Source organism: Thermobia domestica, chromosome 16, assembly GCF_964235325.1.
Source record: "Thermobia domestica chromosome 16, izTheDome1.hap1.1, whole genome shotgun sequence".
NCBI classification, from domain to species: domain Eukaryota; kingdom Metazoa; phylum Arthropoda; class Insecta; order Zygentoma; family Lepismatidae; genus Thermobia; species Thermobia domestica.
In genome coordinates this window covers 175,439,655-175,458,374 of record NC_137469.1, presented here as the reverse complement: position 1 = coordinate 175,458,374, position 18,720 = coordinate 175,439,655, and the positions used below count along the sequence as shown (strand labels likewise).

The following is an 18,720-nucleotide window of genomic DNA, read 5'->3' as shown; positions in this document are numbered from 1 at the left end:
GCATGGACTGTGTTAGGGTTATATTAACAAAACAAAACACTCCCTTAATTGAAATAGACAAAGTACTTAATCTCTTGGAGTGTTGTCTGATAATTGATGTCATTTTCCCGAAAATTCAATTTTGACCCCGAAAATTAACGAAAATCTGGAATGTTGGATCTTGGATTTTCGTAAATTTTCTGGATCAAAACTGAATTTTTGGGAAAATTGCATATCAAGTATTCATGTACGTGTGAATACAAATCGAATGACACTCATTTCGCCCCAGTCGGTCATTTTTGGTGCTCATTGCCCAAATGGTCTCACTTTTTATCTTTGATCCCTAATTTGACCTTAAAGTGGTCGGTTCCAGAAATCAAAAGTGGTGTTATTGGACACAGCTCATCGAAATCTATATTTTAACCCCCCCTCAAAAAAAAAAATAAATAAATAAATAAATAAATAAAATAAAATAAAAATAAAAAATTGAAAAATACGAGACCATGGTAACTCCCTTTTAACCGAAAATGTTTACAGGATTGACATTTTTCAAAGATTGTTACATGATAAATGTACACTTAAAAGAATGATGATACCAGGAAATGGATAGGCACACTTTTTAATTTCATTCGGTTTCAAACGAATTACGAAAATATAAAGCAGAAAGCATAATTTTACTGCTTGTGCCCCCCAAAGAATATCGAGAAAAACAAAACGAGGCAATGAAAATTGTTTCAGGCCATTTCCAGACAAATGTCAACCTGTTATGGAAGAAATAAAACCGCTGGCATACACATGTGCAATACATCATTTGATAGCTAATTTCATATAAAATCCAGATTAAGGCAGATTAATTAAATGCAATTTGTATTTCACTGTCAAATAATGCTAATTAAATAATAGATTATCCAAGTGATTGAAACAGGCAAGTTGTATATCTATATATATAAAAGAGAACGCACAAAATCCTTTGTCCGCTCATCACGCTAATACGGCTGAACCGATTTCTTTCATTTTTGGGGGGTTGTTAGGATTTGGACCCTAGATGGTTTTTATCATATCACTTTAATTTTCAATTACCAGTGTCTTGAGATAATTGACCAATCAGGTGTCAATACGTACAAAAAATCCTTTGTTCGCTCATCACGCTAATACGGCTGAACCGATTTCTTTCATTTTTGGGGGGTTGTTAGGATGTGGACCCTAGATGGTTTTTATCATATCACTTTAATTTTCAATTACCAGTGTCTTGAGATAATTGACCATTCAGGTGTCCATACGTACAAATCCTTTGTTATTAGTTCATCATAGGTATAAAAATAAACGTATTTATATGCAACCCGCATGACCCTGTGACTCGGCGGGTTAACATAACTGACAGGCGCTATAAATCACTTGAAAGCGAAAAAGTAAAAATTATCTAAGTAACAAAGTTTATTGCGTTCCGGGATGACCGCAGCGAAGCGGGGCGGGTTGGGGTGACCGCAGCGAAGCGGGGCGGGTTAACATAAATGACAGGCGATATAATGTTAACATTTACTGCAATCTACTATGGTTTTTATCATATCACTTGAAAGCGAAAAAGTAAAAATTATCTAATTAACAAGGTTTATTGCGTTCCGGGGTGACCCCAGCGAAGCGGGGTGAACGCTGCTAGTTGAGTTATAAACCGATATGCAGAGGGATCGACAGCAAGATTTTGACCAAAATGTATTTTACTGATGCACTGTGATCAGTATTTCTTAAATCAAGTAGTAAAATGAATATAGTGTGTGTAAGTATAATTATCTTCCAAATTAAATAAGTGCCATTTACATTTGTGTCAGTCCGGAACGTTTTCTATTTTTAATTTTATCTGGCTTGCCTGTATGTTTGTGAATTTAAAAAAACAAATATTTCATATTTTCTGTCTCCTTCAAACAGACTTTCAAGTGAGTCATAAGACTTTACTGTAGCTTCTCCCATAACCGAGTAAACTGTGTTCTGGACTGGCATTAAACTGTGTCCCGGACTGACTAAGTGTGTGTTCCGGATTGACAGATTTTTTTGCCTTGACTTGTTTTTTGCTCACCAATCTCATTAGAAATTCTGCCGGGTAAGCATCTAGCTTGTATTTAAGAGCTTCTTATTTATATTTGGACAATTTACAATTACACAAGTATTTTACAATTGAAGACCTGCTGGATGAAATTACTGGTGATGCTCCTCATTTTTGCTAGCCATACTCTCATAAAACGTCAACAAGCAACATATTTTGCTAACAGCAAAGCAGACATTCTTCGTGGAACCATTGTTTTGCAGATGCATTTTGCCGAAAATTTCACCTGTAAAGAGCAGAATGAAATCCAGTCAGCTCACTAGGTTAACAAACAAGTGTCAGTCTTTACAGCTGTGTCTTGGTTCCTGAACCATGATGGTCAGCGACAGCAAATTAATTTTACTTTCGTTTCGGATTCTTTGGAACACGAAAAATATGCAGTGCATTTTACCATTTTTAAAAGAGGGCTCTTGAGAATCAGGTGTATTCCGTGAAAGAGTGGCAACATTGAAAATCTTCTCTGACGGCGTATCTAATCAGTTTAAGCAGAAATTTATGTTAGCAGATATAACAAGAATGGCTGAAATGTTTGATGTTATAATTGAAACTCTTTTTGCAACCTATCACGGGAAAGGAACTGTAGATAGTATAGGAGGTAATGTAAAGGGAATTGCAAAAAGGGCCATGTTAAGTGGAAACTATTAGAAATATACATAATTTTGTAAAACAAGTTGAAAACAGGGTGAAGCATATCAATGTTTTTGAAGTGTCAGTGGATGAAATTGAAACTGAGAATGAGGATCTTGATAAATTTTGGAAAGATGTGGTGGCCGTTCTAAGACTGCGTGAGAATCACTCCTTCAAGGTAATAGGATGTTGCCAGAGTGAATACGCCCGGTATAATGCATCAGAAAAGTGGGTCAGGCACAAGTTTTTACGCCACGTGCAGCTACAAACCACTTCGACAGCATCTGAGGAAGTATGCCTTCAAGAACATCTGTATTACGCCTTGCTTTACGATCCGAAGTTCTACATCGGCAGAGTTCTCCTTTGCAGCAAAGATGGCAGTCTTGTTACAATTAAATTCTTGGGGAGTTTTCGTTGGCCGAAAAAAAAAAAAAATAGAGTTGAAAATGTAGCTGAGCAGTTTGTGTTTTATGGTCCATTACAATTAATTGGTGCTGAACCATTTAAAGTGGAAGAATTAGAATTTGTACCGAAGAAGTATAACCTGTTGAAAAAAGATTTACAATGTTATACATTTGTAGTAAATATCGTCCTACAGCGTAAGTTTCTTTTCCTTAAGCTTTTGTGGCCAGTTTTGTAAGCTTAAATGCTTATTAGCTTAAGCACACATGTTTTAAGTGCTAATATATAACACTTTGTGCAAAATACTATTGCCCATTACACTCGTATTCCCAGTATCCAAGTTTTATTTCATAAGAATCAGTCCGGAACATAGAAATGTCAGTCCGGAACATGGCTTATAAATTTAATATCCCTGTTATTATAAATTACCTTCATACACACACACATATATATATATACATACACACACACATACACACACACACACACACACAAAAGTAATACTACGTTTGTCTACTGTAATATGTGATATGGAACACTTTTTTCAGAGAATTAAAATTTCTTGTTTCAGATTGAAACTAGGGTTACAAAACTGTCAGTCCGGAACAGTAACTTCAATAATTAATTTCTGTTTAAGCACTGTTATTGTAAAAATTGTATCCTAGTCAAAATGAAGGTCTTGAAATGCCTGATAGCTAAACAGAGTTACAGTTTTCTGGAGCTTTTATTTCAGCGAAGATAGTAATTGGAAGTGCAATATGTGTTCCTGTTAGTCCGGAACACCTGGAAATGACCTTCAGCAATCTGGATTTTCGTCTACATTCCAAGACATCAATATAGGCATGACAAACAAGGAAACATTCGCTAGTTTAAAAGGACATATTGGGGATGCCAAATACAATAATGTTCTACCATCGGGCTTTTCTAAACACCTGAAAGACTCAATGCATAACATCGATAAAGTGAAATTTGGAAACAATCAACTTCATTTGTAGAAAGGTAGTCATTTTACAATCAAAATTAAATGAGGAAATTAGGCATTTCGAATGAGGAAATCAAAATTAAATTTGGACATTGGTACCCTGGAAATAAGTTGAATAACATCACTGACACCTTCACCTTCACCACTAATTACTAAAGAAGATGATAAAGGAGAAATATGTCAGATGTATATTCTGTAGAGCAACGAGATAATTTTATATATGAGTGTAAACATTTAATTTCCATACTTCGTTTGCCTACCAGAATATTGTTCCTTACCTAAGTCTTAACAGTGCTGATAGCTGTCAGCGATAAATCGACGTTTAAATATTTTTTGAACCTTCTATAGAAATTTGGATGAGCAAGTTCTTTTAAATTTATTGATAAAATTGATCTTGAAGTTATTTATATTATCATGGATCATAGTACTTTAGTGTAATGTCCATATTCCCATTTAATTGCACCACTTTGGAATCTATTTCATGTAACTACCTGACAAGGAACGGACATGAGCCTGTCACTCGGACATCCGAATCAAACCTAGTTTATTCGATAAACATTACAAAGATATACTCATGAAAAAAAAAAAAAAGCTATGGACAACGGAGTAAGTCCCTGAGGCCCATTAACCTTGTTATTATAAGGAAAGTCGTAGACTCGCAGGGAAATAGCTATTGCATCAACACTATTCATTGGAAAATCATGGTTTATAATTCATTCTCTTCAGCATTAAACAAGCTTTCCAGAGGTGCTATGTATTGGGGCCTATAACGTACTTGAACAGGGAAAATTGGGAGAATGTCGGGAAAATTCCCTCCAGAAATCCCTTCCATCAACTTTGGACCCCTCTGGAGTGGCCCCGGGTTAAAGCACACAATCTAAATGTATCTCGAAAAGTACTATAAGAGATAAGAAATGTGTATACCAAGTTTTGTATTAATAGACAGAATACATATGAGGGTAAAACGTGTGTTGGTCTACAAGCTTTAATCTCATATCTATTCCGTCTCTTACTCCGTCTTAGGGACTTACTCCGTTGTCCATAGCTTTTTTTTTTTTTTTTTTTTTTTTGTGTGTGTGTGTGAACATATCTTTGTAATGTTTAACGAATAAAGTAGGTTTGATTCGGATGTCCGGGTGACAGGTTCATGTCCGTTTCTTGTCAGATATCAGAAAATCTTTAAGGCTGGCTGGTGAGTCAAGTGTTCGTATCGGTGACCCATTCTTGCTTTAATCGTGACACTATTATTGTTATTGTAGTATTAACAACTACTATTATTTCCTTCTCGTTCTCCGTTGTTTGAGTTTAACTGTGCATTCTTTTTCCTATATCCGAGGATTCAATACGTTTGGAAACATTTTGACCTTGCTAAGCCAGAAGCACAGAAATCATAGCGCTGTAGCCTCACGTAGTTACCTACGTGTCACTTCAAGGAGATAGAGTTGGATTTTGACAGACAAGAAAATAAGATTCTTATGTAGCTGAAGTAGAGTATGAGAAATGAATTATCAGGAGTACTTTCAACCAAGAGTAAGTTCGAAAAATAAATAATAATAAAAAAAGTAGGCTACATTGATATGAACTTGTAGAAAGGATGAAAGTTAGGACGACCACAAAATTTTCAGCTGAAAACGGGACAGGATCCGGCTTTTTATAAGTCATGAGAAATAAGAAACAGGTCAGTGCGTAAATAAGTTTTAGTTCACATTAGCAATACCTAATTCATTTATATTGTAATACCACATTATATATATATAAGGTATAAAATATAAACGTTTTACTGACTTTTGCAGTGTTGCCAACACCCAACCAACACTCTCGCCCGCTAGGTACCAAGCCGCCAGCATCTCTCGCCATGCTCATAAGAAATTAGGCGTTAAAAATTTCACGTTTAAATTTCCTCTACCTACATACGTAGAATTTACTTACAATGACTATATTTTTAGAGACGTAAGAATAAATGTGAAAATTGGCTATAAAATGGGTAGAAGTAAAAAGAACATGGCTAGGGTTGCTACTAATCCTGAATTAGCAATCCTGGACTTTTAGATCTATTTTGTTCTTATCAGCACCCTGATATCAGAGCTCCTCCTACTCGCTTTTTTTTTTTTTTTTTTTTTTTTTTGTTATAGGGTAGGGTATTTGACACTTATGAAAAATGAAAGACACGTTGAAGTTTGTTAAACAAGAAAGCAACTGTTAAAACCTCTGGTGCCTTTCGAGCAGCACTGCGAACTATAGATCATGTTTAATGTAGGGAATTTCAGTTCAGTTCTTGCCTCTTTGTTATTATTACTTATTAATATCTTTACAAGGAGTAGAGGTGCTGGGTTTGTTATTTACTTCTTTCGCTTGCATAAAATGGGACAAATATTACTTTTTTTTTCTGTATTTACTGACTGAACGGCAGGGACACGTCCCTAAAACGGGACTGTCACGGTCAAAGCGAGACGTATGGTCGACCTAATGAAAGGAGAACACTTACTTTTGAATTTCTGTACATAAAATTTATAGAAAGAAGGCTATGAGAAAGAGTAAGAAACAGATGGCAGAGTGAAATAAAGAAGGATGTGGAGGGAAGGGTAATAAAATCTAGGATAAAGAACGACGGAGTGAAAGTAGTCGCTGAAAGGCTTCGCACGCTTCCAGAACTGGCATCATTACTTATTAAGTTAATATTCGTCTTTTGTCGAATTAGTTCATTGCTGGAGGTTATCCCTTTTTATCACCGAGGTTATGTGACACGTGAAACCTACTGCATAACGGAATCCGAACCACATGAGCTCCAATCAGGAATGGAACCAAGAATTTCCTGTGGCGAGGGCTCGTGTGTGAAAATATAGATACGAGACACGAGCGACCTCTCTTTGGAGATCGTGATGGCTTAGTGGTAGAGCGTTCACCTCTGGTGCGTGGTGTCCATGGTTTGATTCCAGGACGCTCTAAGTAAACTTTGGAGTGGATAAACACGGTATGGATGTGTTTCCTCGGGACTGTCCCATTTACTTAATTCCATAGCTATCATCCATCTCATCACCATCGTCTGCCATAGCCTCAGTGCATAAACGTAGGACGTTAAACTAACAAGCAAAGAGTACGATATCAGGACTCAAGTTGCAGAATAAGAGTTATATGTCCTTAAAGAACATCAAATAGTTAGTTAATTACAAAGTTATTAGCTGCAGTCCGCCAATAGGGAAAAATGATGGGACTTCAAAGGTAATATTGGGGCCTATGGCAAACACAAAAAAGAAAGCGTTTCTCCCGTCTCTCCTATGTAGTTGGGAAGGTAAGATAGCGATTCGAATGACATGTTCAAGCCATGCAGTTGATGTGAAAAGTAGAAAGGATCGAATGATCCAAACAAAAGCAGTTTGTACAATGTGCACACAATGGCCATTGACTCGCAGCGATAACACAATGCAGTGATAAGGGAGTCGAAGCAGTACTGAATGGATGTCTGGAGTGCTTCAAATTCGATATCTAGGTATCTCGTTTTGTAGAAAGCAAATCGATCAATGTTGTGAAACGGCGGAGCACAGAACTGATACACCGTATACGATTGGAGATTCAAGAACTTGTCACGGTGCGAGATGTTCGTTTCCTGATAAAGTACGATTGTGTCAGTGACAAATTTGACAAAGTTCTTCTAAGGACGGAAAAAGTACACGTCCAGGGTCTGGACTAGTTCTGTGCATCCAGCCGGTATTAGTTTCTTCGTGAATGTCACATTCGCAGGAATAATTTTATCGGAAAGCTCGTTGTCTTTCTTTGTTAGTTATTGTAAGATGTGCACATTGTGCAAACTGCCTTTGTTTGGATCATTCGATCTTTTCTTCTTTCCACATCAACTGTGTGGCTTGAACATGTGATTTGAATCGCTATCTCCCTTTTCCACATATTGAATACATAGGAAAGACGAAAGAGACGCTTTCTTTCATGTATTTGCCATTGGCCCCAATATGACCTTTGAAGTCCCATAACTTTTTCCCTATTGGCGAACTGCAGCTAATAACTTGGTAATTAACCAATTACTTGATGCTCTTTAAGGATATATAACTCTTATTGCGCAACTCGAGTCCTGATATCGTACCCTTTGCTTGTAAGAAGAAGAGCGACCTCGTAGCTATATAGTTATTGTACGCGCCTTTGACGTGGGTCACCCGGGTTTAATTCCCTGTGGCAGCTCGTATGGTTCGGATTCCACGTTAAACTCTAAATGCACATCTCATATAGCCTATGTGCTGAACGGGACGCGAGACTCCAAATCAACCAACCAATGAGCGAGCTCTGAATCGTCACATGCATAAAGAGCTCAGCTGCAGATGCCCCTATTAAGCCCCAAGAAATCTATAAATTTATGCTATTGAAGAATTAGAATTACAAGTATTTGCAATCATTTCTCTATCTCAACCACTGGTGCTGTACAGCCAGTTCGCACCAATTCGCTAGAACCAATTGTTAAAATATACGAGTTCGCAGAACCGTTTGTTATGCACAGATATAACAGCAAATTTTACCCCGTTGTATCCAGGAATAGTAAATTTATTTTAACTATCTTTGTTTCTAAAAAATCTTACAGCTACAATATTGAACATATGATCTCTCAGAACAAGGTATAAGCGCTTATTTCTTCATCTCAAATCCTCAGATATCAAGAATGAGAACTGAATTTCATGAATGTAGTGGTGACGGTTATTTATATTGAAACGCATGCACCATACCACTGCTGGATCAAGATCTCTCCAATACTTTTTGACAACCATCTATCTTGTATAATTAATTTCCAAGATATTCGCATTGTTACCTAATTTTGTCGCACCTTTGTATTAGAATGCTGTGTAGGTCTCTGCTTGTCACTTGTGGTATCCAGTAAAAATTTTGCTTTTGTCTACCTAGTATCGTTTGTTTCTTAAGAAAGTTAATCTATCCGTCTATTCTCTCTCTCTCTCTCTCTCGCTATACATATACAGATGGTGATCAGAAAATGGAAACACCTGTAGCTGGCAACACGTCAGATGTATGGGTTGGCAGTGGTGTCGTGGCGCCCGCAGCGCCGGACCGCTGGTGGTGGTGTGTTAGGTCGGTCTCCATACTACGTCAGGCGCAGTGGAACAGCAGTGTCCAGTGGCTGCAACAGACGGAGGTAGTGTAAACTGGGAGACCTCTCAGATTTTCAAAGAGGGAAAATTGTTGGTGCGCGGTTATGTGGAGTGAGTGTGACGGCAGTGGCTACTGTGTTAGTGTGTCGCGTGGGACAGTGTCGAAGGTGATGACGGCCTACACAACACACGGGAAAACCACATCGGGGAAGCGGAACAGTGGGCGGAAGAAAATCATGAGTGACGTCACGCCGGGTATTAAAGCGCATTGTCACGCAGAACCGTCGTGCCACTGCGGAGCAAGTGACGGAGGAACTCGATCAGCACCTCTCCCACCCTGTTTCGACAATCACAGTCCGCCGCGAATTACATGACATGAACTTACGGGGTCGTGTTACACGGGCCAAACCGCTCATCAGGGACCATAACGCTTTCGCACGCCGCAAATGGTGCCGCGACCATGCAACTTGGACCATTGAGGACTGGAAACGTGTGATATGGTCGGATGAGTCATCTTTCACCCTATTCCCAACCACGGGCCGTGTGTATGTGTGGAGAACGTCCAAAGAAGCTTATGATCTGTAGTGTCTGCGCCCAACTGTGAAACATGGCGGCGTCTCGGTGGTGCTGTGGGCCGCCATATCATGGTTTTCATTGGGTCCTGTAATCACACTTAGCGGACGAATCACTGCCAACAATTATGTCGCAATTTTAGGAGACCACTTGCATCCTATGGTCCGGATGTTGTTCCCGGACAATGACGCCATCTTCCAGGATGATAATGCACCCATTCACACAGCTGGCGTTGTTGCAGCGTGGTTTGAGGAACATCGGGATGAAGTTCAATACCTCCCCTGGCCCACCCAATCCCCAGATCTCAACATAATTGAACTGTGGTCCGTCTTGGAAACACGACTCCGGCGACGATTTCCACCTCCATCCTCTCTCACAGAACTGGCCGGTGCCCTGCACGAGGAATGGTGTAAAATTCCACTTGCTACCATTCACGACCTCTATGCCACCATCCCACGTCGCATCAAGGGTGTTCTGAAGGTGAAAGGTAGCCCGACACCATATTAATCTGGTAAGTTTCAATTTCGTTTAGGTGTTTCCATTTTTCTGATCACCATCTGGATATATATATATATATATATATATATATATATATATATATATATATATATATATATATATATATATATATATATATATATATATATATATATATATATATATATATATATATAAAAGGATTTTAAAAAATAGATTCACACCACTGACCTCAACTATTATTGCTAACAGAAATGATAGAGCTCTATCATTTCCTTCTGAGCTTGAAAAGAAAAAGCTCTATTAACAAAGAATGCTTAGTGAGTAGCAAATAGATATAATGTGTAAAATATTCACTCAAAACAGATGGAGAGCCTGCACATTACAGGAGATAGGGAAGAAGCAGATAAACTCGATTATGTATTTATATTGAGAAAAAAAATAAATAAACCGTGTGTGAGTACTTTCTAATATAATTACTGTACCTTGTTTCTTCTTTTATTTCAGCTGTATAGCAGATAGCAAGAATTTTCATAATAAAGCCATTGATGGTGACGTTCCTTTCCTCTATTGCCTTCTTTCTGTGCCTGCAGACAAGGTAAGGTTTTGCTCAATATATTAGATATAGCTTTTCCAAAGTGGAATTGGCAATCTTGTGAGAAGAAACATCAAAGCTTTATACCAAATGAGAGTTTGTGTTTGCATCTGTGCTGTGCATTTGATATGTGTTATAATGTTCTATATTTGAAATATGTGTTTCTTTTTTATTGTTTTTGTGGTGAAAATAGATAATGGTTACGATTTAAAATATATAAAACGATAATCATGCCTGTTGTTTTGTATGCTTGCGAAACATGGTCACTTACTCTCAGGAAAGAACGTAGACTGAAAGTATTTGAGAATAAGCTTCTGAGACGAATATTCGGACCCGAAAGAAACGGGAATGGGGAATGGCGGAAATTTCATAACGAGGAAGTACATAACCTACACGGCTTTGTTAGGGTCATCAAATCTAGGAGATTCAGTTGGTCAGGTCATGTAGTCAGAATGAAAGAAGGTAGGAACGCCTTCAAAGTCTTAACTGGAATTCCAATCGGAAAACGATCATTAGGAACCCCAGGCGCAGATCGGAGGACAATATTAAGATGGATCTCGCAGAAATAGGAATACAAAGTAGAATCCGGATCCAGTTCGCTAAGGATAGAAGTCAGTGGATAGCTTTTATGAACGCGGCATTGAACCTCCGGGTTCCGTAAGTCATAGAGTTAGTTAGTTAGTTACGTATTATTCTTATTTTAAGTAAGAGCGGCTACGAGCTTATCTTGAAAGTTTAATATGAAAAGCTGAAAGGAACATGTTCCCAGTTTATGTATCTCGTGTACTTAGTCCAGAATTCTTACTCGAAGATTCTTCAAATAAGATATCAAAATTTTAACAAGCGACAAAGTCGCACAGAATGAATCAAGGGGACACTTTCTTTTTGATAGTATCTTCCAACAAGAAAGATATGGAAGTTAATTTCAAAAGGGTGTAGCTGGATAAGGCAGTGAAAAGTGTCCCTACACGAATTGCTATGATATTTATATCAAATGTACCTCATATCCAAAGATAACCTTGGCCAGAAAATCAAATTCTTTCGAATTCCGAAGCTGTTGTTGAAAGTTCAAAAATGAAAAATTGTTCATACCTCGGAAACGACTTAAGTTACGAGGATGAAACAAAATATGCATATATATTTTGATTGAAGGAGCTTACCGAAAACTAGAAACAATGTATTTCCCCCTTCAAATTTCTAGTGAAAACGTGACGAAAATATTCGAATTCAAAAATTTTTGCTTTATGTTTGAGTAACTACCTTCTAATTTCCATCATAGAAGCAACACCAACCCACCTATAATATATCTTGACCATGGTTTGATACTCGCAGTGCAACTTGGTGTAAAATGAAAACCAAAGTTGGATACGCGTGGAAGATATACAACCTGCGTGGAAGATATACAAGATATACTTTCAGTCTATGTTCTTCCCTCAGAGTAAGCGACCATGTTTCGCAACCATACAGAACAACAGGCATGATTATCGTTTTATATATTTTAAGCTTCAAATTCTTCGACACAATTGGTGACGACAAGAGATTTTAACTGAATAATAATGCGAATTCCTTGCTTTTATTCGACATTTAATTTCTTCGTGGATATGGCTTTGGTCCGTTAATATTGATCCTAATATTTGAAAGTACCCACTTTATCGAAAATATTGTTCTATATTTTAACCCATCCCCAATTTGCAGTATTACGATCTCGACGGACTTCCGTGTATTTCACCCCCTACAAAACATTCTCTTATTGTGGAGCCCTTTCTTTCTCATCCAAAGATGAAGAGAAAAGTTCGAAAAGAGAAAAGGAGGAATATTGGAATGAAAAAAGAATGCAAGAAAAGAAAGATCTTAAGGGAAAGGAAGAAAGCGTCCTGGATCAATTACTCTTTCCCCTGGCCCACCCTTTGTTCTTTCGTTTTATTTTTCCCTCTTTGTCTTCTTTCTCTCGGATCAGGAAGGGAGGAGAAAAAGGTAAATGGCTTTTCTATCTCTCTCTCTCTAGCTAATCCTTTTCCTTTCACCCTCGTTTCATTCATTCATATATATATATATATATATATATATATATATATATATATAATATACAGGGTGTTTGAAAGCAACACCGACAACGCTTGGGAGGTAATTCATAACACTAAGATAAGGCAAAAAGTATAGACCAACCTGGGTGCAGAAATCAGTGATTTCGAAGTTATAGGCTGCCGAAAACATGAAAAAAATAAACTTTAAAGGTACATGGCTCCAATACTATAGGACCTACGTAGTCGGATCAAGACTTCACTTAGGAATTAGTATATGCGTTATCTATATATCCATGTTCCAGAATCCTGTGGAACTTCCGCAACAATTTTTATAGAGATAATTGGTGAGTACTTCAAATTATATGCATGTAATCAAACCCCCTCTATAAAAATTGTAACGTGAGTACCGCAGGATTCTGAAACATCTATTTTTGGAGGGTGCGCACATATTAGCTCCTAAGTAAAGTTTTGACTCGACTACGGTAGATCTCATAGTATTTTAGCTATGAATCTTTACAGTTCATTTTTTTCATGTTTTCGGCAGACTGTAACTCCGAAAGGAAGCATTTGTGTATCCAGGTTGGTTTATACTTTTTGCCTGATCTTGGTGTCAGGAATCATCCCCCAAACGTTGTCGGTGTTGTTTTGAAACACCCAATATATATATATATATATATATTAGAATGGCCGGATCCGAAGATCCGGATCTGATTGGGTCCGGATCTCGGATCTGGGTCCAGATCTCGGATTCCGGATCTCGGATCTGGGTTCGAAATTGGATCTGGATCCGAAATCCGGATCTCAGATCTTGATTCTTATCCAAACCCACATCCCACCCAAATTGTGATAAACTTGAATATCAAAAATTCGCCAAAAGTAATTTCACGAAGTCCTGACAGTGAAGAAGAAAACAGAAAATTAAGACGAATATTGACAAGTCTATTTGTCTCCTTGATTCTACACTAAAGATCAAATGCTTGCCTTACTAATACATAATCTGATTTGATACGGATGAGAGTTCGAATGTCGAATCTAGGTCCACCCGGTTGCAGGACCGAGATGAAATACACATATATTTATATTTGAAACCAGAATACAAAACTCGAATATTTAAAATTCCTCAATATACCTTTTTCATTGACAGTTAAGAAAACATAAACAGTTAAGGCAAGTATTGACTAGTTCTTACGTATATTTATCTTGCTCAGTCTGCTCAAAATATCAAATGTATACCTTACAATTAGATTTAATAATTATTTAGTAAATCACAATATGAGCACTGAGAATAAACTATGAATTTTGGTGCCCCTTATCTAGATTTGAAATTTCGGATTCATACATAGAATCAGACTGAAAGATAAATATTTGAGATCTGGAAACCAAAACAAGTGCTAGTGCCAAGATCGTAGCCGTTTGTACCTGTAATGCGAGCGGAAGGCACTTGCACTAATTCCGCATGTACTTTGGGGAACACAAGAAACTAAAAACAGATAAGTATTCTTTTTCAGGGGCAAATCGCACTTTGACATGACTTTTCATGAGTGTTGTGTTCAAATACGAAAACTGTAATGGCGACTTGTTTGAAATAAATGCCTTTTCTTTTTTAGCAATAAAGTTAGGTACTTTCACATTGAATAAAAATTAGCAAAACACATTTCACTGATTACAGTGCTGGTTCTTATGGAAGCTTTCACACTGAACCGAAGATTTCCTCATGTGGGTATCGGATTGCCACAATTCACCTTGCTGAAAGACGTAGTTTATCAGGAGGTTGGCCAAGATTCTTTTGGACTTAGCCTGTAGACTGCTTCTAATCTCAATTATTCCCATATAACAAGACTAACCATATATAAAGTTGGTTCGAAATGATTTAAAATATCACTAATTGACCTTAAGGGGATAATCGCGATTTAAATATTCGTAAATCAGAAGAGATGTAAAAGTTAAGCGTTAAAATAAATCTGATAATTCCTACTGTAACCTAATGATAGCAATGAAACTCCTTGTGTAACATTTTCAAAGCTAAGATTAACAGTTATGTTCTTGAAGAGGGCTTATGGCAACATAGAATATTATAAATCCAATTATCATAAGTAGTACCTCTGACAGCCCTGCATTTTACATCACCATCGCCCTTCATCCTGACAAGTGGGCAATTCATTTACCCACAATGACTTTTCAGGCGTTCCAGTGACATCAATATCTCAGTTTGGGTTTGGGAGCATGCTTCGGTGAACCTTGACTATCACCATCAGCAGCTATTAGAGAATCAGAACTTATTTCTGTATTAGATAATGTGGGTAGCTATAGCTTTTCGTCTATAGAAGACGGAGAGCGTGCCTTCGGTGCCCGTGGTCTTGGGTTCAATTTCCGGAGAGGCACTCAACAATTTCGATGTTGACCCAGCATCGTGAGGACAATTGGGGAGTTATCTTAAGTAAGAGGTAGCGGACTCCAGTCTAGAAATCCGACATTAGGGACTTCGGGTGTCGATGCGTTGACTACACATCCCCACTTTGAACGTAAGCCCGCTGGTAGGAACAGAAGGACTGTCGTGCCAAGAGTTTAGTTTGTTTTAATTATCATAAATGCCTTCATTATTATTAAATTTTATCCAATAACTCATAGCTAGCGAAACTCAGAGCTAGCTACTTGTTTTCTTTTTAATTCTTGTTCATAGTTAGCACAACTAATCACTAAGGAAAAACAATCTTTTCAATAAAATTCGCCTCGCGTCTTTCGTAGCTCTAAGTTTACTTATTTTTAGTTTTTTTTTTTTTAAAGTTGAAGGGCGGTTTATCATTTTCCCCTATTATTTTCTAGTTTTACCTATGTTTCTTTGCACGGACATTACGCCTATACGCACGTGCTTAGTGTGTTCGTTTACAGAAGCGGGCCTTTTTCCTGCCGCTATAGAAAGTAAGAGTGCACTGTATCAGAGAAATATTAATAGACGTATGTAAGTGAATATATCTGTGACAAAGTCATAATTACTCAGTTTTTGCATCGTATATAGTTTCCTCATTCTCATTAATCTCTTCACCCCCGCTTCATGAATTCCAGTTCTAGTATTCTTTCTTGATGGGGGACTGATGTCTCATGTAGGCTTATTAACTATAACATCAGCAATAAAGAAAGTACGGTTTAATTTGCACTAATTTTAAAACATTACGTTAATTAAATAATAATAATAATACGGAGCGACCTCAGGCTACTTGTTAAGATTTTTGCTTCGCAATTGGATAATACCGGGTTCGAATTCGGAGACCAGTCATCCTGACTGAGGTTTTTCCAGGGTTGTTCCTCAGTTATACTGGGCAAATGCTAGGTTAGTACCTTGATCTAAGGGTCTGGAGACCTTCCTTCCATTCCTTTTCCAATGTTTTCATCTGTTGATTACTACAGTGTAAAGTGGTCTCTGAGGATGCATCTGGTAGCTTATAGTAAATAAACAATAACGACGTAATATATCTTCACGAAACGTGTGGGTTAATTTAACTACAGCCTTACAGTCCCAATAGATAGCTAAAGTTTTAATATCAATTTTCTGACTTTTAAATACTATTTTCATATTGTTTCAGCTTTCAATTTTCTCATGTATGTTCCCACCGAGAATTGAACCTGAGATCACATGAACAAATGCGAATATGTTAAATATTTTTGAAGAGTTTAATATACAAAAGACAAAACGCTTCAATGATACGATGCATGTATATGTTTTGATTACGTCCTGCAATGTATGATTAAAGAAGCCAGGAGGGTGAAGAAAAAATAACAGAAATATCTTTTATATTTACTCCTTCAACTAACTCCCGACCTCAGAAGGGCAAGCCATAAGTTAGGTAATAAAATCATACAACGAACTCAACCATATCGCTCCTGAAATTCTCGTGTGTATGTTTAAAAATCTACTGTTGTTCCACGCCAACCAGTCTATATTTTTTGTTGTATATACCTTCGAAGTGAAAGATATTCATTATTACATTTGTTGATGGTTGGACTCTAGTGAGTTAGAAACTACTATTAATAAAGAGTTTGTTTTGTCTAGTATTCCTGCGATTAGAAGAGCCTTATATAAAAGATATTTCATTTGTATATGAGAAAAGAAGAAAGTTTATTTTCTAAGAATAAAATAAATATTTTCAATGGGAAGCTAACATTAAGTTTCGAAGAGGAGCTAAACAGAAGAATTTGTTACCATTTACATCAGTTTTCAGACAGTTCGCTATACTCTGAAATGGGAAGAAATCAAACTTGGAAACATTTTACTAAAGATACTTCGACAGAAAGTGCAACATGTAAATATTGCAAGGTTAAAATAAAATAAAGAACAAAGGTAGCACAAACGTGTTATGGAAACATTTAAAAGCACAGCAGCCTACTATATCAGTGAATCCGAAAAAAGTTTTAACGAATTTTAGATATTCAATTTTATCATCACAATTTCAGATGTAGGTTTGGATACAAATCAAGATCTGAGATCCGAATTCCGGATCCAGATCCGAGATCCGGATCTAGGTCCGGATCTCACTGGATCCGGGATATCCGGATCCGAAAATTTTTGGGCATCCCTAATATATATAAATATATATTCATTCTTGTGTGTCAAACAAATCATACTAAGTTTTCATTTTGACGTAATAGCTTTCTTCAACTTAGTGTAATATTTGATTAAATCTTTCAGACGGAATTGAATTACTCCCAGCTTGATACTTAATGAAGTTGTATTCTGCTTTAATTTCATAAAATGTTTTATGTTGTAAATCGAATGGAACGGAAATTCTGCTAATGTGATTGTCTTAGAATTTGAGTGATTGAGATTCATCATAGTTCATACACTCAGCGATTCGGAAGGTTAGCCTACTCAGTGACGCAGAATGGTACGTGGCTTAGCAAACATTTGATAGATGGATGTGTGAAGTAACATGTACTAAATCAAGTAATTTTTGTATTTTCTGCATATAGTATGTATTCATTGCAGCCTCTATCATGTCCTCCTGCAATGAGATATCATGTGGTATCAAGACAAGGAAAACTGGAAAAATTTCTCCTGAGAGGTGATTCAGAAGGAAATGTTGTAATGTGGAACATTCCAGATGTCACTAATAGTCAGTTAGCCCAAATCAAACAAGAGGAATTTTCGAAACCACCAGGTATGAAATTCTCTTAATTTTTTTTAAGTTCAGAACTTGGGTACCGTCTACATCTACTTGTATTTTATAATCATGTTTATTCCTCTCAATTGTGTTATGACTAATGTCCGGATTTATGTGTAATTACATAAAAATCCGAACTCTAGTGATGACACACTCAATTTGTATTTGGTTCTCTTCAACCAGTTATTTGATAATCGTTCACTCGCATTAATCATTTTTCCATTTTAGCGTAACTGTGTCGTGAAACTTGAAATTTTCTTCATTTCGTACATACAGGTCATTGCAACTTTATTCTTTTAATGCAGTAGTTCTCAAAGTAGGGTCCGCGGACCCTTGGGTTTCTGCTACTCCTAATGTGTTGTAATAAAATGGAACTCACAGCTGTTATACAAGAAATATATTTTCAGTCACTAAATAAAAAAAGCAATTAGAAATTATACCTACTTTTGTAAATTTAAATGTTTTCCTACTTACTAAATTTCTGCCCTGAAGCCGATCAACCATTATTTTGGACAGTACTTCAAGTGAGAGAAATTCCTTCTTTGTTAGGGCACTTTTTGAAAAGCAGTTGTATATTAACTGCATGATGCCTCGGAATTTCATGGATTCCATCATCAAGTGGCGGAAAGCTCCCACCACTACCGCCAATTCCAGATTTTTTTTTTAATTGGTAAATATCAGTCATTCCTATGCTTACAACCGTCA

General features: G+C 37.0%; 1 protein-coding gene across 6 annotated transcripts in view; it reads left to right on the top strand.

Annotated features, from left to right (window-relative positions):
* Window positions 1-18,720, top strand: part of Rbcn-3B (WD repeat-containing protein Rbcn-3B) — a 334,889-nt gene that overhangs the window by 54,943 nt on the left and 261,226 nt on the right. For all 6 annotated transcript variants that reach the window (XM_081743283.1, XM_081743279.1, XM_081743282.1 and 3 more), the window contains 2 exons: window positions 10,748-10,838; window positions 17,841-18,012. In XM_081743283.1, coding sequence (XP_081599409.1) covers window positions 10,748-10,838; window positions 17,841-18,012 — 263 coding nt within the window. The remainder of the gene's footprint in view (window positions 1-10,747; window positions 10,839-17,840; window positions 18,013-18,720) is intronic.